We start from the raw sequence: 20315 nt of genomic DNA, 5'->3' as shown, positions 1-20315 counted from the left end.
TGCGTGTTCCTCCACCCTAACCACTCTTGACGGTGAAACAGCCAGGGGGTATGTGGCGATTCCTCAGGTTGAGTGCGCGATGGCGGTAAATCCGCGCGGCGCCTCTTCTTGGCGGGGTCCGCCTCGTCTCCCATCCAAAGCCTGTAAGTTATCTACCTCCCTCGGAGCTAGAGCTTACATAGCTGCGGGCCAGGCTGCTTCCGCCTTGCATGCGATAGCCACCTACCAGCGCTACCAACCCAGGCTTACGAGCTTCGCACCGCCGCCGACTTAGCTCTTCGGACTACTGAGTCCGCTGCGTGTGCGTTGGGGAGGACGATGTCCACATTAGTGGTCCAGGAGCGCCACCCCTGGCTGATATGCGTAAAGTCGACAAAGTCCGCTTTCTTGACTTCCCCATATCCCCAGCCAGGTTCGGCGACACTGTCTGTGAATTCACCCAGGAATTCAAGGCGGTGAGAGAGCAGTTGGTGGGTGATGTCTTATCGGCGGTCCGTAGCCCGCTCCGCCCGCCGTGCCATTCATACCTGCTCCTCGCCGAAGGCGCCCGCCTACGAGAGCTGCTCCGCCCCCGCACACGCCTCCGGCGAAGCGAGCGCGTTGGGCACCTCGGAAGCAGGCAGCCCCCCTGCCCAGAACGCCGCTAAGTCCGGCAACGGACCGCGAAGCGCCCCTGGGACAGGCCATCTGGAGAAGAGGGAACTTGCTCTTTCCCCGCTGGAGGGCGGGGCCCCATTTCCAACGGCACTTTTTACTGCCATGAAAACATTATGAAAGGGGACTTTTCACTTCCCCAGATGTGACAGCCCGAAATCTGCCAGTCTGGGACGCTATGCTTTCTAGCTTGCAGATTCGGTGCGTTTCGCCAGTGGCTCACGAGCGCTGGGAGGACGGTCTCCTTTCTCCCACCCCTCGAGCCTCCCCTCCGGAGCTCGGGTTTGGAGTGAGAGCAAATATCTCACCTCCAGCTTTTCCGTGGGACCCGCGAGCTTCCCGGATCAGCACACCCACTCCGCGCTGCCCCACTGCTGGTACGTCAGCGATTGTAGCGATGAGTCCATTAGCGAGAGCTCTGCCTGCCTGGTTAGCGCGGGCCAGCTCTTCGCGGTGGCTCATACGCACAATCAGACTCGGCTATGCGATTCAGTTCGCGAAACGGCCCCCCAAGTCACGGGTGTGTATTCACCAGGGTCAGCCCCCTGTCCGCCCCTGTCTTGCGAGAGGAGATTGCTGTCCTCCTGGCGAAGGATGCAATCGAGCCGCTCCCTCCAGCCGAGATGGAGAGCGGGTTTTACAGCCCACGCTTCATCGTGCCCAAAAAGAGCGGTGGGTCACGGCCAATCCTAGATCTGCGCGTTTTGAACCGCTGCCTGCACAAGCTGCCGTTCAGAATGCTCACGCAGAAGCGCATCCTCCGGTGCGTTCGTCCTCTGGGTTGGTCTGCAGCATTAGACCTGATGGACGCGTATTTCCATGTCTCCACTCTTCCTCGCCACCGACAGTTTCTGCGGTTTGTGTTTGAAGGTCGAGCTTGGCAATACAAAGCCCTCCCCTTCGGGCTCTCTCTGTCTCCGCGGGTCCTCACCAAGCCCGCGGAGGGTGCCTCAGCGCCCCTTCGGCTCGCGGGCATCTGCATACTCAATTTCTTTACGACTGGCTGATTTTTGCCCTCTCTCGGAGCAGTTGATTATGCACAGAGACAAAGTGCTCTGGCACTTCCACCTGTGGGGGTTTCAGGTCAACCGAGAAAAGAGCAAACTCGCCCCCGTGCAGAGGATCTCTTCTCTCGGGCTGGAGCTGGACTCGGTCACCATGGCAGCGCGCCTCTCCGGAGAGCGCGCTCAGCTGATGCTGTACTGTCTGAGAGAGCTCGACAGTAAAATAGTGGTCCCACTGAAACTATTTCAGAGGCTCCTGGGGCATATGGCATCCGCAGCCGCTTCATGCCGCTCGGATTATTCTATATGAGACCACTTCAGCACTGGCTTCACGATCGAGTCCCCAGACGCGCATGGCACGCGCGCGCACACCGAGTCTCTGTTACTGCGCTGTGTCGCCGCGCCCTCAGCCCTTGGAGCGACCCCTCGTTCCTACAGGCTTGGGTGTCTCTAGAACAGGCGTCCAGTCTTGTTGTCGTTTCAGCAGACACTTCCAACACGGGCTGGGGGGCTGTGCGTTGCGGGCATGCGGCTGCGGACCTGTGGAAAGGTACCCAGTTGCATTGGCATATCGCCTGGAGCTGTTGGCAGTGTTCCTCGCTCTCCACCGTTTTTTTCCGGTGCTGGAGCGGCAACACGTGCTGGTCAGGACGGACAGTACGGCGGCGGTGGCGTATATCAGCCGTATAGGGGGTATGCGCTCTCGCCGCATGTCTCAGCTCGCCCGCCGTCTGCTCCTCTGGAGTCATCCGCGGCTGAAATCGCTGCACGCCATTCATATTAAGGCAAGCTCAACCGTGCAGCCGATGCGCTCTCACGGCAGCCTTGCGTCCTGGAGAATGGAGACTCCACCCCGAGTCTGTTCAGCTGATATGGGCGCGATTCAGGGAAGCCCAGATCGATCTGTTGCTTCCCCCGAGATCGCTCATTGCCAGTTGTTCTTTCCCTGACCGAGTGCTCTCGGCACGGATGCACTGGCTTACAGCTGGCCTCGGGGCACGCGCAAATACGCGTTTCCCCCAGTGAGCCTGCTCGCGCAGTTACTGTGCAAGGTCAGAGAGGACGAGGAACAGGTTGCTGGTTGCGCCCCTCTGGCTCAACCGGACCTGGATGTCAGAGCTCTCCCTCGCGATAGCCCTCCCCTGGCAGTCCCTTCGAGAGAGCACCTACTCTCTCAGGGACAGGGCACCACCTGGCACCCTCGCCGATCTTTGAAGAGATTTTAGACGCGAGGAAGACTTAGGTAACCTCCGATTGCGGTGGCTAATACCGTCACTCGGGCTAGAGCCCCCTCCCCGAGCGCGCCTATGCCCTGACGTGGAGTCTATTCACTGAATGGTGTGTCTCTCGCTGAGAAGACCCCCGTAATTTGCCAGATCAGCGTTGTGCTTTCTTTACGCCGAGAGAAGTTGGAGAGCAGGCTGTCGCCCTCCACACTCAAGGTTACGTGGCTGCCATCTCCGCTCTCATAACGCGGTGGCTGGCAGCACCGTGGGAACGCATAACCTCATCATCCGGTTCCTCAGGGGCGTTAAGCGAATTAATCCACCCCGCCCCCTCTCATGCCCTCTTAGGATCTCGCCCTCGCTACACAAGCCGCGTCAGATCCCTTCGATCCTCGACTCAGTATCTTTCTGTCCCTGAAGACAGCTCTGCTGGTCGCGTTGATATCGATTAGAGGGTCGGGGACCCGGAGGCATTTTTCGGTCAGTGATTCGTGCCTGTAATTGGGCTGGCTTCTCTCACGTCCTGAGACCCCGCCCGCGATATGTGCCCAAGGTTCCTACCACTCCGTTTTAATACGAGGTAGTGAGCCTGCAAGCGCTGCCCTCGGAGGAGGCAGACCCAGCCCTTCTTATTGTCCAGTTCGCGTTTTGCGTATTATCCGGACCGCACTCAGAGTTTAGATCATCTGAGCAGCTCTTCGTCTGTTATAGCGGTCGGCAGCAGGGAAGTGCCGTACCGAAATAAGTTCCCACTAGATTGTGGATGCCTTTCTTTCACTATCAGAGCCGAGATGAGCCGCGCCCCCCGAGAGCGCGTGCGCACTACACTCGGAGCTTCGCATCCTCTCGAGCGCACGCACGCGGCGCCCCTCTAACAGACATCTGTAGAGCTGCGGGCTGGGTGACACCCAACACATTTGCAAGGTTTTACAATCTGCGAGTGGAGCCGGTTTCCTCAAGGGTATTAGGTAACCCTTGGTGATTGAGGAAACAATTCGGTAGGGTGTTGAAACACGCTTGCTGCGCCATTTTCCCTAACACGGAGATACGTGCGCCTTTTTATCTGTCAGTAAAGTTCCCCGTCAGGTGAGCCCTGCAGATTCCTCCGTGGCCCCCAGCACTGACTCAGCGGAGGAGTCACTTGCTGGCCCACTACGTTGTAGGTCTGCCCGCTGGTCAGCCCGCGTTTTGGGTAAAGGTGCCTGCTATGCGTGATCCCCACTAGGCGATCCCATATGCTTATTCCGCCACGGTTAAGTCCCCCCCCTGGGCGGACCCGTGTCTTCCCTCCCCGCTAACCACTCTTTTGCTATGCGTACTCCCCCTTTTTAGGGCTAGTCCATATGTAAATTCTGCCATCTATCCCCCCTTGGGTAACGGATGGCCTCCGCAGCGTCCTCCCTATCGGGATTGCACGCTTCCCAACGTACTGTCGTATTTTCCTAGAATTATCTAGATGCTCACGACTTCCCAAAAAATATATATAAATCCGTAAAACTTCTGTTGAAGTAGGATAAATTAGGGCCAGGGACACGTTGGAGGACCGCGCCCCCCATGATGTGGGTGCGTCACGCTTGCTTGACTATCTCCTCATCGGGGGTGTTGGTAAGGTGCAGTCATTATGGCGCTTTCAGTGGGCTCCCAATGCGTGGATTTTACAATCAAATCCACTTATAGTGCTGAAGTTCCCCCCGAAGGGGAACGTTCGAGGTTACTAAAGTAACCCTTCGTTCCCCGAGGAGGGGAACGGAAGCACTATACTCCGTCGCCATAATGACTGTCCCTTAGCTGTTGAAAGTCTCTTCAGCTTAAAAAGGATAGCGTCTGCTGGCGCCAGGTGAGCTTATATACTCAGTTGATTGCTTATGCCGCTCACCTGCGCAGGCTTGCGCTGCCAATTCATTCTTAATTGGCCCGTTCAATACTCTTTCAGACGAGTAGCTTCTGAACCGAACCTCCCTATGCGTGGATTTTACAATCAAATCCACTTATAGTGCTTCCGTTCCCCTCCTCGGGGAACGAAGGGTTACTTTAGTAACCTCGAACGTTCTCCAGTGTTCCTTAACTGCTAGATCGCTGCTGACCAAGACAATGTACAAATGATAATTTGGTCTTTAAATAATTTACCAAGAAATGTTTATATGTTAGGTTTATAATGGAATCTCTGACTGGTTAAAGACAGTTTGTGGTATTTAAGAGCACTTTTTCTATTACATTTTTTTTCTAAAAAATTTTTCTAAAATCTTTTCTTGGTAGAAATATCTTGAGTTTATTAAAACGTTTCTCTATAAAATTGAAGTAAATATATTTTTTTCTTGCATACATTTCTTACATCTCTCTCAGTGTTTTTGATTGTATGTGAACTCTATGGCACAATTTGCATGTCATTATTTCGAGATGGTCTTCAGTGACATGATACATTTAGCAATGATTTGAATGTGTTTGTTGAATTGGTCATGTTACTGTAGTAGAAAAAAAAAATCTATATATTTTAATCTGTATGCATGTTCGCAGTCATGGGCACATATACACCCATCGCGTGTCTTCACTGTTTGTGTCTGTGTACTACTTACAATACCTGCAGTAAATGTTCTCCTTGTTGATCTGAGGTCAGTCTGACAGACTCCTGTTGTATTTCTGGTGCCAGTGACAGGAAGCAGATATTCATCTTTGACACAGTGAAAAAAAAAAAAACAGTTTGGAGTTGTGGCAGTGCAAACATTTAGACGTAAGTCCCTCTGCTCTTTTAGGACAGCACAGGTCTCTCTCTGTTCAAGGCTTTAAGATGGTCATGACAGCTAATCTGTGATCCATTATTATAGCTAGTTTAAGTCCCAAGTTACATTTGAAGTGATTGCGCATGTTGGTGCTTATCTGTGTGTGTGAATGATGAATGTTCTGTTTGTGTCTGGAGGAACAGGCATCTTCATTTCTGTGGTGACACACGACACATCACTGACGGTTAACATAAACATGGCATCAGGCCAGAGACTGTACCCTACTCTCACCTTCACCATTTACAATAACTGACACGACACAGAGCCGACACAGACACGCAGCCAAAAGCAAAGTTCAACTGTTTCACATACAATAGTGGACTTAAATACACTATGTATTTATTTAGCCTGGGATTTTCTTCTTCTTTTGGACACCTAAATATAAAGGGAGGGGGGCACTATCCTAAAAATGTAACATGCATTTGTATAGTTATTTATTTAAAATCTAATACTATAAATTGGTAAAACATTATTTGTAAGGGTGGTTCATTCCACTGTGGCAACCCTTGATAAAAAAAGGAATAAAGTGAAGGGAAGTGAGTAATGATTTGTCAAATAATAACGTCTACATAAACTGTAAGTTAGTACAGACTTTTATTTCATTAAAGAAATACTAAGTCAGGGATGGAGCTTTATTTTTGTATTTTGAATTAATTGTATTACTGCAACACCCGTTGGCAATCAAGTAATTACTTAAATAGTACCTGCTTGACAAAGTGAAGTAGACCAAAAGATCCTAGACATCATGCAGATATCCAAAGAAATTCAAAAACAAATAAACTTAATAGGAAAATGTTACAATGCAATTTCTAAAGCTTTGTGACTGCAGTGATCCATAGTGAGTGTCAATATCTACAAATGACAAAAACATGGAAAAGTGGAGAACCTTCCCAGGATTGGCTGGCTGACCAAAATTACCCTAAGAGCGGAGCTGCAACTAACAACCATAAACCTGTCAGCCTCACTTGCCTCAGTTAAGAACTCCACCATAAGAAAAAGACTGCGCAAAAATGGCAAAAAGAACATAACATAAAATACTCTGTGGACTGACAAGACAAAAGTTTTTTGACACAAAAGCTGTGTATTCTATTATTTGTGGCATAGAAATAACACAACACTTCAGAAATGTGTCAGTTTGCTGTGATAAATTCAATCATGAATTCTGTGGTGTACCAAAATATCTTTAAGAAGAATATCTAGCCATCACTTAGTGACCTAAAGCTAAAGCACACCTGGGTTCTGCAGAAACTAGGGCTGTGCGTTTAATCGAAATCGAATCGCAATTACGATTTGAAACGTTGCGATTAGCTAATCACAAGAAGCTGTGATATGAAAGATTATTTAACTTCCCTTGCTCAGAGCATATGCATGACTGCCGTCTGTGTGTGACAGTCTTACTAGCCAATTGAGTGAGCACACGTTCATTCTGTCCAATCAGAATTGCACAACCGAACTATGTGGAAAACCCACAATAAAATAAACAAACAAGAAAGCACAAATGAATGGGATGATGGCATCTGCTGCTTCAGAAGCATTAATAGACTAATTAATATCAAAGAAAAACAGCATGTCGGTAATATGGGAATATCTTGGTTTCAAAGTCAAAGACACCAAACAAAACCAGGTCATTTGTTTGAGCTGTTGCAGAATTGTTGCCACAGCATGAGGAAATACAACAACCAGCGCCTAAAAAAGCACCACATGTGATATGAGGAGCGTATTGCTAAAAAGCTGAGGTGTAGATTTAGCATGGACAGAGGGGATGCGGAGGGGGACCAACTATTGAAATGTCCCCACCAATAATTTAAACCACTTAAAAAAAAAAATTGCGCTGTCAACCTTGACATGCAGAAATGGTTAAATCTCGTCTCTCCCTGAGTCGCACCGCCCCCAAACATATATGAACATTGTGATTGGCTGAGCCTTTCCCTGCTATTATGTCAGAGGCTGTAGCCTCATTCAGTAGTGCCAAAACAGTGCAGGGGAATTTCCTGTGCAATCAAGTTGTGAGTTGTGTGACACACATAGGTGAGGATGGCAGCAGCCATAAAGAGCTTTTTTCAATGAAAAGTGTTAGTCACATAAACTCAAGTTCGCCAATGAATGAATGTTATGATAATGCTGTTAATGCTCTTGTTTTTTCCCCTACTTTAGCACACAGTCTGTCGTTATGGCAGACTAGTCTGAATTATATGCCCTGAAAACTAACTGCAGAATAAACAGCTGAATGCAAAAGTATCTGAACACCACCAGTTCTCCGTGCAACTTCAGTTGAAACAGTCTAACAGAAAAGCTACAGCCTGTGTTCCATCTTCTATTAATACTGATATATGAGAGATGTTTAATTTGCACTATGGCTAAATAGTGCAAAAAGTCTTTATTAAACTCACCTTATATCAGTTAATAAAACATATTTTAACATTACACTATCAGGCCTGTAGCCAGCTTATTAAAAAGGGTGGTTATTTTTTTCTGAAAAACGAAAACGTTTTGCAGTTATTCGTCTGGTTTTCTATTTAATTATGATATATAAATATTACATTTTAGTGACATTTTAAGAATACATTTTTGCTGGATTAGCTTATTGAATATTTTGTCAAATTGTTTGCCATACTATTTTAATATTTTAAGTGTTTATTATAAATGTGCATTTGGCAATAACACATTTTTTTAATGATATTTTCATATTTTGTTATTTTTATAAAACTGTAATATAAAACTTACAATTTAAAAGCACATTTGTAAATAAACATTTAAAATATTAAAATAGTATGGTAAGCAATTTGACAAAATATTTGGAAATACTTTTGTTATATCAAAAAGTGTGGTTATAATATATATATATATATATATATATATATATATATATATATATATATATATATATATATATATATATATATATATACACACACACACACACAATTAAAAGTCAGAATTGTTAGCCCCCTGAAAATAATATGAATATAAACAATATTCATTCTTGAGGGGTGGGAGCTCGGGGTTGTTTGATTCACCCGTCCCCACCAATGTCAAGTGCAAACCTTGCCCTATGTCAACTAAAAGTACCGCCAGGTACACTCAATCTTGTAGAAAGCAACAACAAAATACAATTTCAGAGTTGTTAGCTAAGTTAATATCTTTTAAGTTATTTTTTACTAACACTACCTGCATTTTAGCAGCAAGAAGCTGAAATACAGATTAAAGAGCTGAAGCTTGACTGCACAATCAAATCTCAAATTCAAATCGCAATATGTGTCAAAAAATTGCAATTAGATATTTTCCTCAAATCGCACAGCCCCAAGCAGGACAATGATCCAAAGCACACCAGTCTGAATTCCTGAAGAAAAACAAAAATTAAGGCTTTGGAGTGGCCTAGTCAAAGTCCTGAGCGGTGCTTACTTGCGGCCAGCGGTCGGCCGGCTTCAGGGCGGAGTGAAAGGAGAGGCGGGCACAGTTTTCCGATCGCACATGAGTGCATGGCCAAATAAATAAATAAATAAATAAAAAGGAAAGAAAACAGCTAGCCTTATGGGGTCTTTTATGGGGCGTATGATCGCTCGCTCTTATGTTTCCCTTTTAAATGTAAGGGTGTTGCATAAAATAATAAAGTAGTTTTAATTTATAGTGGCATTCTTTGCTGCATCCTGTTTAAATAAAGCATAATAACCTTTACATCATATTAAAGACACAGCAGACAGTAAAGGTTTTCGAGATTTTTTGTAAAGTTTAAAAGGTGTATTTGTGCACGTTTAGATGCCTGTATTTGTGTGTGAGACTGACAAAAAAGAGCGCTCTCTTCACAACTCTGTTGATGCCGCGAGTAGCTTTTTTCTTTTTTTAAATTTATTTTGGAGATAATACACTATATGAATACAACAGAATAACATAAAACTTTACAAATTACGTGCCCACTTTCGTAGACTTTAAACAATATAGTGTCATATATTGATAAAATAGCCTAAGCTATATTGAAATGTAATTTAAAGAATTACAAATATCAGATATAATAAAATCGCATTAAATAAATATAGCATTATATAAATGAACAAAAGCTAGCTATAACAATATAGGTAGCCTATATACAATACATAAATCAAACCGTTTTAAAGCCATATTAAACTTTCATTTTACAAAGACCTATCTGAAAAAAAGATTTTAGATATTTTCTAAAAACAGTAAACACCGGAGAAAGTTTGAAATATTTTATGTATAAAGTATTTGGATACGATGATATTAATCAAATCATGCAAACAGAGCATTTTTGGGTGAGTGAAAGCAGAATCTAGCCTACTTTTTTTTCTGTCACCCAGTCCTGCGCAGCGCCGCTTTAAACGCATTAGGCAAAAGTCCAAACACAAAATGTGTTCTATGTCCTCAAACAAGTGTTTATGTTTTTATATGACGTTGTCAAATTTATAAATGAAACTTTAAATGTAGAGCTTTAGTGAATAGCTGCTGAGCGCAACAAATATGGCTATATTTTATTAGGCTACTTGCTCTTATGTGCTGAAAACAAACAAAGGATGTTAAAACAAAACAAGGATGTTATAAAATGCATTTCATACTGAGTTATAACGGAGAATTTCTGTGGCTTTATATTATGGATGGTGTGCTCACCGTGCTGGGTCCCTCAGTTAGTGGCGAGAGCACTCGATGCACAATGCCAACAGTCGGTCGGTGAGTAAACAAATGTAATAAATGGAAATACACTGGTTTGGGCGTATAGACATTTAATGTACTGCTGTACAGTAACGTGTCATTTGTTTGTTTCGGTTGTCTTCATTCTAATGGTTTCGTTTCGAGATGATTCTATGGTGTGATTTTTTATCTGCCTGATTCCTGCTGAAGTGGGTTGTGTGACGTTTGATTTGGGGGACGTTCTGGGGGCGGTGTTTGCGTGACGCGCTGCGAGCTACTAGCCCGACAGTGGAAACGCGACATGATTTTGGTCTCATTACTCAACCTCTCGGGCAATTGGCCCGGCCCGGCCGGATAAAAGCCCTGGCTCGCATTGGCCCAATAGTGGAAATGCAGCCATTGAAAATCCTTGATTGAAATTGTTGCTACTAAGGGTGGGTCAATCAATTATTATAATTAGGGGCAAAGTATTTTGTTTTCCCTTAATAATAAAAACTACATATCAGTTCATTCCTTTTGTTTAAGAGCTCCTGCTTCGGAGCAGTTCTTTTGCCGGTTGGTGTTTGTGTGTGTGTGTGTGTTTGTGTACAGGAGTATGAATAGCCCATTTCTTCATTTCTCCAAATCACAGTACTTCAGAAGTCTCAGGGTCACCTGATAAGGTGAGCTTCATCTTCCTGTTATAATCAGCCAGTCATCAGGGGATGGACAGAGGAAATGAGTTCAGCGAGATGCACAGCGTCTCCAGAGCAAAACAATCACAAAACACCAGCTTTCACAACTCTTCATCTCCTTGTAATCGTCCTCTACCCTTTTCTTCATTTCTTACACTCTCTTTAATGTTTTCTCTCTCTGTGGCTTAATAAGACATTGGGGTTTTAATGGTTTCTTTTATCCCAAAGGGAAGAGAGCATTGGTTTGGGTATGCCAGAAAGGTATAAACAGATGTCAAGAAAGATGAAAGAGGAAATCTAAGGAGGAGTGTCAGATACAGAAGGAGAGATGGAAGAGGGAGGACAGATAGGAACCTGGAAAGAAAACGATCTGTGCCAGATGTGGAGAGAGTAATTCCTCTTGCAGGCATTAGCAGGCTGCAGCCGCAGTGTAAATTGGTTTTTAATAGCACAGAAGAAGACTCTGACTGTTAATTATGTGTGGCGTCTCTGTTAATTCTAGTCCAGAATCTCAGCTCATTAGCTTAATGACCACATGTCTGACGTAATAATTAATACTGATAATGTGGTTCTTGTTCTGAGGTTGTAGTGACTCTACGAATAAAGTGATGGACCTGATGACTAATTAAGGCCAATTTTAAACTTCTAAAAGCTAAAGGGGATGAGTCAGATGTTTTTGCTAAATTACAAATTATAAAAAGTTTACTTCCCGAATGAACATTTTCTGATAATTTACTCACCCTATTTTCATTCAAGTTAATCTAGTTTTTTTTACAGTCGAAAAGAAATGAATGAATTTTGCGTAAAATATAGACCTCTTTGGTACAGGGTGGTTTTGGACTTCCAACACACAGTTTCAATGCAAAATTATCTAAATGATCACAGCCAAAGAATGAGTTAAATAATACAGTGAAATAATCTGTCAATTTCCTAAAAAACTAAAGGTGTGTGTGTGTGTGTGTGTGTGTGTGTATGTATGTATATATATGTATATATATATGAAGAGTTACATTGCAAAACGAGATATATCCATTTTGAAAAATGTTGGTCATTTGAAATGATTATTTAAGACATCAACAAACCTTGATTGAAACATAATCAGACCGCGATAGTGCAACTAGCACATGCGCACTGAGTTGTTCATGATGAACCTGGATGCACGAGTGCAGCAGCTGTGTTCACGTGAACCCCCACCCACCCCCATATATATACAGTATATATATGAAGTCACAATTATTAGCCCCCCTGTTTATTTTTTTCCCCAATTTCTGTTTAATATCTAAGCATAATAGTTTTAAGAACTCATTTCTAATAACTGATTTATTTTATGTTTGCCATGGTGATAGTAAATAATATTTGACTATATTTTTCAAGCCACTTCTATACAGCTTAAAGTGACATTTAAAGGCTTAACTAGGTTAATTAGGTTCACTTGGCAAGTTAGGGTAATAAGACGAGTTATTGTAGAATAATGGTTCTGTATACTTTTGAAAAGATATATATAACTTAAATGAGCTAATAATTTTGACCTTAAAATGTTTTTAAAAAATTTCAGGACTGCTTTTATCCTAGCTTAAATAAAACAAATAAGACTTTTTCCAGAAGAAAAAATATTATCAGACATACTGTGAAAATTTCCTTGCTCTGTTAAACATCATTTGGGAAATATTTAAAAAAGAAAAAAAAAATTCAAAGGAGGGCTAATAATTCGACTTACAAAAGTCAATGCATTAAACTTTTATAACCATATTTTATCCATAACAAAATATCTAAAACAGTTACATAAAAAAAAAAAAAAACTTGCATACAAAAAGCCAACAAGCCTTTCATTTATTTATTTATTTTGCATCAGATTGCAATACCTGGGGTTGTTACGTTAGGTTAACAACACAGAAATATCGTCAGTTGCAGCAGACAAAAACAATTAGTCATGAATGAATGTTGAGGAAGTCTCAAAAATTAAACCAAGAATGCTTTCAACTATTTGCCCACTAATCTCATTAGAAATTATGTTAAAATTAGATTATAAGAAATTAAATGTTTGTTAGACTGTTGTCAGTATCCTTATTGTTTATGAATACCTATTAGTGTACTGTATGTGTGTGCACAGTTGCATGCAACACTTGTAAATTTATAACCACCTCTGAGGATAGCAGGATTGTGAGTTACTGGCCTTGTTATTTTGGGAATCTTGGGCTAAAAAGTTTGGGAACCCCTGCCTTAAGAGACATTCTATGAACTGTAAACATGTCAACTTATTCTACAAGCCCTAACCATAACCCAAACAGACTGCTAATATGTTAGTAATAAGTAAAACTTGTTACTGTAGTCAACACACTATCAAAATAAAATGGAAAACAAAGCACCCATAGACTAAGCATGAAATAAATAAGTAAAAAAATAATAAGCAGCTCCAAGGAGGTAAGCAGATTTTTGCACTGACTGTGAATAACTCTGCAGAAGTATTTTAAATTAAAGAGATGAGAAAAACTCAAGACAATTTTTTTAAAGTAATAGAATGTGCAATGGATGAATGATGCCTAAAATGGTGTATGCTGGATGCATTTCTACAGAAATATACAGCATAAAATACTGTGTAGAGACTGTGTGTGTCTCTTGAGCACATAAATGAATGAACGCATACTAGAGCAAACTCTCTAAATGCACCTACAGGACAGTTGCGGTACAAATGAGGTTTCCAGGGGAACTAATACAGCAATAACTTTGTCCGGTGTGTATGTGTGCTCATAATTTAGCATCTGAATGCTACCGTGCTCAAATCACATTAAAGCGTTTGGCTCCGGTGAGGCAAAATCACTCTTCTGTCTCTGCTCAACCAGAACAGAATTAATAAAGAGAAGATCCACAGCTGCCTAACACCAGAGCCCACGCCATCAACCTACTACAGTTTCATTATTCACAATAATCTCATTCAGTTCCAGAGAACGCATACTGTATTCAGCGCACAGCAATATAAACAATGAACCTGGTCGTAGTCCCACAGCTTTGATCGTTTCTAATGCAATTTCACAGGTTCGCATTCCTGTAAAGTATAAAAGAGAACAGGTGTATCTTTCAGACTAATGGGTGTACTGCAGTTGCAAAACACGCTCTAAACTCTGCTTAAAGAGAGAGTACAAAGGAGAAAAGACTTTCGAAATGTTAATGACTGAGACTGGGGGTTATTTATTTACGCTTAAAAATTGCTTTTTCAAACTACTTATTTAAAATCAGTTGAAACATCAAAATTCTCAAGTTGTTTTTGCAACAACCTAATAGTTTTATTTTGAATCCACTTAAATTTGTAAAAAAACAATTAAGTTAACTTAATTTATGTTGGATAATTAGGAAGGCAAGTCAAGGCTAGTTTATTTATATGTACTGTAAAAAAAATCCGTAATTGTGCATTGTTTTCCCACAGCTGGAGCACCAGAAAATAATGTAAAATAACGACCGCTAATTTACAGAAAATTTAAATAACAGACGTTAAATTACAGTAATTTTCTATAGAATAATGGGCACTAACCTACAGAAATTTACCTTAAAATAATGGACGTTAAATTACAGAAATTTTACATAGAATCACGGCCACAAAATTACAGAAATTTACCGTAAAATAACAGACATTGAATTACAGAGATTTACCATCGAATAACAGCCACTAAATTACAGAAATTTACCGTCAAAACAGACATTAAATTACAGAAATTTGCGGTAAAAAACATATTAATTAACGAAATTAACCAGAAATTAAAATTTAAGTTAATTTAAGTTATCTTACAGTAATTTTTTGTAATTTAACGGCCGTTATTTTACTTTTTTTTCCCCCGCCACCCTAACTGCCGGAAAAAAACTGTAAATTACAGCGTAGGACATTTTATAAACAATGGTAATTCAAGGTGCTTTACTTAAACAAAAGAGACAGTTATAATGAAGGATTCAGATTTCTGCTTTCCAAGCTATCACAACGTTTATCCTTTTCTCATCATCTTGTTTCTCTTAATTTTTTATTAAATATAATTATTTGATCATTTGTGAGTATTTAACTGTGAATTGATTTTAATTAATGAATAAGTTAACACATTGCTTAATATAAGAATGTTCAGTGCATTTGCCTGCCTCTTTATAACTTTTTTCAGAAGCCACCAAACTAGGTCAGAGGTCATGGAGACCTTGAGTGGAACTGAGGGCTGAGGACTGGAAACAACTGTTTCTATTGTTATTTCTATGAGTTAACACTATCTAAAATGTCTAAAGTGATTTTACTGTTTTTACGGTTAATTATTTTAAAGTGATTCTACTTTTTATTCAAAATAGACTTTGTGTAGTAAGGATATTATAACTGCCTGAATGTAGATTATACCGGTTTTTAACCAGCTTTGATAAAGACGGCTGAGAGTACACTCAGCCTTGGATAAGAAACAGATTATATTTTAAGTGTGTGTGTTTTATTTGATTGTTAATCCGTTTCACAGGTCTGGAGTCAGCTCTAATCAGTCTAAGGGATGTCTGACGTTTATGTTTAGATATTGTTCAGAATTGTACGCACGAACCCCACGTGGAAATTTTCCTAGTCTATCTGTGTTTTAACCAATCAGGTTAGAACACCTATATGTATGACGCAGTTAATGACGTTATGTGAGAGTATAATTGTTATTGATTGGTGATTGTAAGCAGAGCGGCCTATAGGAACTCATTGCGAGTGTTGAAGCTGGCTTCTGTTGATGTAACTGCAAACTATCTTCAGTAAACTTGATTTATTTATTTAAATCTCTGACTCCGGCTCTTCATCTACCAGACTGGTCATTCTTTGGGTCAACTGTAAACCAATTCCTACAATAAAATACAAAAACAAAGAATAAAAATTATTAAAAACAGATAAAAACAAATTAAAATGTGTTAAAACAGGTTATAAAAGAGTGAATTATAAAGGAAATACATAATAGTGCGATCTGTGGGACGTAGCACAGTGCTCATCCAGTAATGGCACAGCTAAACAGTATCTAATGTTGGAGCACATCTGATCATTTCCAGAAGCTGATTCCAACAGCGGGGGCCGTTGTAGCTGAAGGCGGATTCACCGTGCTATGACCTAATTGATCCTAATGATCTGAGTGATCTGTTACGTTTGTATTCAGTGAGCATATCTTTAATGTATTGAGGTGATTTATAGACAAATAATAATACTTTAAAATCTATTTTGAATGTAAATGGTAGCCATTGTAAAGACCCGAGGACCGGTTTGATGCGCTCTGATTTTCTGTTTCTGGTCAGAATCTTGGCTGCAGCGATCTTTTTGGAAAGGCCATTACAGTAATAAAACCTGCTGGTGATAACAGCTTGAACAACTTTCTCTAAGTCCTCACTAGAAACAAAGCATCTGATTCTTGCAATGTGTTTGAGATGATAGTATGCTGATTTATTTTCTGCTTTGACTTGACTTCTGAAACTCACATCTGACTCCAGAATCCAAGATTCTCTACCTTATTTTTTGTAGTTTGACCCCTATCCAAGGTACACATTCACTTGTAAACCTCATCTCTCTTCCCAAATGCAATGACTTCAGTTTTCTCTTTGTTTAACTGAAGAAAGTTTTGGCACATCCAACTTTTAATTTCATCAATGCATTGGCAAAGGGTGTCAGTAGGGCTGAAATCATTAGGCTGAATGTCATTAGCCTAGCTGTGGTAGGAGATTTGGTTTGAAGAAATTGTGTGGAAGCCAGCATTTGTTTTTTACAGTGTACCTTAATACTTTAAATTGAAGAGTAATTTGAAGACATTCATCCTAAAATATAGAAATAAATGAAAGCTGTTGGAAAGGCTTTATCTTGGTGCATGTCTTCATAATGTGTAATTTGTATGCTTGCTGTGTTTTTACCCGTAGATTATTACCTTCATTTATAGCTCTTTCTGTCCCAACAGTTGTTTGCTGTGCAACATGGGGAATTAATGTTTAATATTGGGCAATATTTCCAAATAACGGGGAGTATTTTCCTGCATGCATGCGCGCAGCTTTCACAATTCAGGTGAAAATTTGTGATAAACACTTCAAATAAAATTATTAAAATCCTGTGCACTACCACTATTCAGACCTCTGACCCGATTCTTGTTTATTTTAATTATTCTGTCCCATTTCCATGCATAATAAGCACAATTAGCCCCCCTCCTAATAACTCTAAAAAAAAATAACCAAGCCAAGTTGCATGCAGGACGGATCTAGTGAATATTAATGAAGCCCAGAATGTATGTTAGAGAGAGATAGGAGTGGGCTGCATGCATGAATGTTGAACCACGTGTAATAGAATAGATAAGAAATTGAATATACATAGTTTTACTCTACCGTACTTGAATGCAAAACAGAAAGAATGAATAGAGTTTGAAAACATGGCACATGGACAGAGAGAGGGGAAATATAAAAAAAATCATTTTTACACTGTAGTTTCCTGTTCTGTTTCTAAAATTTAGTTTTACTATTGACTGAAAGCAGAATATGGATATAGCAAAAATACTGCAGAATTTTAAATACATGACACATATCAGAATTGCAGATACATTTCAGTCATTTTCCATCCATTATTGTTAAACTGGAATTATATAACAAATGCATACATTAAATGAAACCTATTATTAATGAAAAATCATGCAAAATGCTTTAAACCATTAAAAATGAGATGACAATAGCAAAATGTGCTTTAGTTTAAGATGCTCATACCAGATACAGTATGTGGCATGTCTAAACAGAACGTAATGCATTTTCATCTTATTATTGTTTTAAAAAGTGATTTTACAGATTGTTGTGCATGCTTTTTAGAACTTTGTGTAAAATAGTTAACCAGAATGTTGGGACAGACACAAAATGATTATTATTTTTTTAAATAATAAACAGCATAGATGTTTCATGTGAATGCTTTTTTAACTTAGTAAACACACACAAAAAAGCTGAAAATTAGACCTAGTTATTTCTTGATTATTTCAAGCTACATTTTTCAGGAGATGGTCGAAATTAAGTATAGTGGGGGGCTCTTAGTTAATATTTTCAAAACAAAATATTTCAAATACACACACAAAAAAACATTTGAAGATAACTTGATATAATTGGTGTTATTATTTAAAATTTTCACATTAAAGTGATTGGCTTTGAAATATAATATTAGCTAATTTGGATAAGCATATAGAACCCACAGTTCTGATCACCCATTAATGTATTTCTCAGCTATGAGCAAATCAGATTCAAGAACTAGACAGAACCGTTATATACATACTTACATATGCAACGATGCAAACATTACTGTACTGCCTAGACTTGCAGCTCAAGTTTTTCTTCACTTCGTCAATTGGTGAAGTTTTGTTCCTTGTCCCTGTCGCCATTAGCTTGCTTGGTTTAGGACTTGTGGAGCTGCGCATCAATGGATTTTTTTCAGCAATGAAATTTTAACCACACTAAACTGAACTAAACAGAGCTTCAACTCTGAATTCTGGACTTTACTTGAACCTCTGTGTTAAGCTGCTTGGACACAATCTACAGTACATTGTAAAATGGGGATGGTTAGGAGGCCTCGATGGACAGAGGGCTGATTTGGCCAAGATGCTGGGGTTAAACCCCTACTCTTTTCGAAGGACATCCTGGAATTTTTATTAACTACAGAGAGTCGGGGCTTTGGTTTAACGTCTTATCTGTAAGACAGCACTCACTAAGCAGTATAGAGTCCCCATCACTATACTGGGGCATTAGGACCCACTCAGACTACAGGTTGGGTGCCCCCTGGTCTCACTAACACTACTCAATATAAATTGATATTTATATTCACTTTACACACAATATGAATTTGGTAAACGCTTTTATCCGACATGAATAACATTGCATTTAAAATCAAATAAACTAAAATATTTTTCCTAGGAATAGCATGACACTTTGCTCAAACTATCCAATGCATTCCCTGCAAATGGCCAACAGATGATTAAAAATGTGCAGAAGTATTTAATGCACAGAAGAAATTCATTTAAATCAGCAAAAGTTGTGTTTAGAATGTGCTCACTGGGAGGATTTACACTAGATGAATATAAAACTGTGTGGTCACATTTACCTTTGTACTGTGAAGTTTCTCAAATCTGTGCAAACAAGACAAATGGAATTTGTGCAAATGGGAATTTGTTTTGAATGAAGGTGAAGCAACCAAAATGTCAGTCTTCAATTAGCCAAAACTTTAGATTCTTTTCCAGTTTTTATTGGCTAAAGTTAGCTCTAGTATAAATACAAAAATCTTTCACAAACCTCTCTTGGCTCCCATGCATCCAATCAGCTTTCATCTATATGGTGCAGGTGATTGGTTGCTGCAACCTGATCAGTCAGTAACCTTGCTCATTTTTTCATTTTCACTGAATTTGTTTGTTTGTCATTTCCACTGTCTAGTATAAGTTGTTTTCAATCACGTGGTTCTGGTGACGTGCAAAATTCAGATAGAGGGCAGGAAATAAAAATCTGAATGGGAGACTAGGGGAAAGTTTGTATTGTTGCAATTTATACTATATTTTTAAGAAGATATAAATAGAAAATAACCACATATATTCTGCATGATCCTCATATCTTGAAGACGGCTGAGTTTTCTACTGAACTAAAATATACTTGCATGTAATCGAGGAGGTAGATACTGTATAAGCTATTATGCTACAGTACATGAAAAAATAAATAGTGTTTGGAAGCATACTATAGATAATTACATGAATTAAACTGGCGTAGTAATTATATTGTTGCTGTGGTATGACACAACAGTAGTAATAAACAAATTATTCAATAGGCTTCAGTTTTCTACGCTATAATTTTCACAATGAACCACAGTTTACATTAATATTACAGTATTTATTACAGTTTATCAGTTGTTTGTGCTACAGTATTCTTGTGCACATTATTCACTTTACTATGTGGATCAAAAACATGTTTAATATAAACTACTATAGTTTTTCCCAACACGGATATCTTAAAGACATCACAAAATACAAAAGAGTGGATGCATCATAACCTATAACGCATTGTCTTTGAAAACAGTTGTCAAATTTTACATCTTACCTCACCAATAAAAAATCTTCAGTAACAGTAATGTCAGCCGACTTAGATTTTTTCCCATTTTTCATATCAGGTTGAAATTTTGTGTAATATTTTTGTGGGGGAAACATTTATGAACACTAACTACACAATAAAATAAATCTGTAATTAATCCATTTGCAATTCACATTTTTCTTCTGCTTTTTTATGCTTTTAAACTGCATTACAGTGCATCTCAAACTAGGTGACTTTAAAGTGACTTTTATTGACATTAAAATAAATAAAAAAATTATTGAA

The 20315-nt window shown here is 40.1% G+C and overlaps 1 protein-coding gene across 1 annotated transcript in view; it reads left to right on the top strand.

Annotated features, from left to right (window-relative positions):
- Positions 1-12747, top strand: part of pimr47 (Pim proto-oncogene, serine/threonine kinase, related 47) — a 149646-nt gene extending 136899 nt beyond the window's left edge. Inside the window, exon 8 of the mRNA XM_073920763.1 lies at positions 10934-12747. Within this exon, the coding sequence (XP_073776864.1) occupies positions 10934-10968 (35 nt within the window). The 3' untranslated portion in view covers positions 10969-12747. The remainder of the gene's footprint in view (positions 1-10933) is intronic.
- The last annotated feature ends 7568 nt before the right edge of the window (positions 12748-20315 follow it).

The sequence above is a fragment of the Danio rerio genome, chromosome 13, assembly GCF_049306965.1.
Source record: "Danio rerio strain Tuebingen ecotype United States chromosome 13, GRCz12tu, whole genome shotgun sequence".
NCBI lineage: Eukaryota > Metazoa > Chordata > Actinopteri > Cypriniformes > Danionidae > Danio > Danio rerio.
Note: the sequence above shows the minus strand (reverse complement) of the source record. Positions and strands in the feature narration are given on the sequence as shown.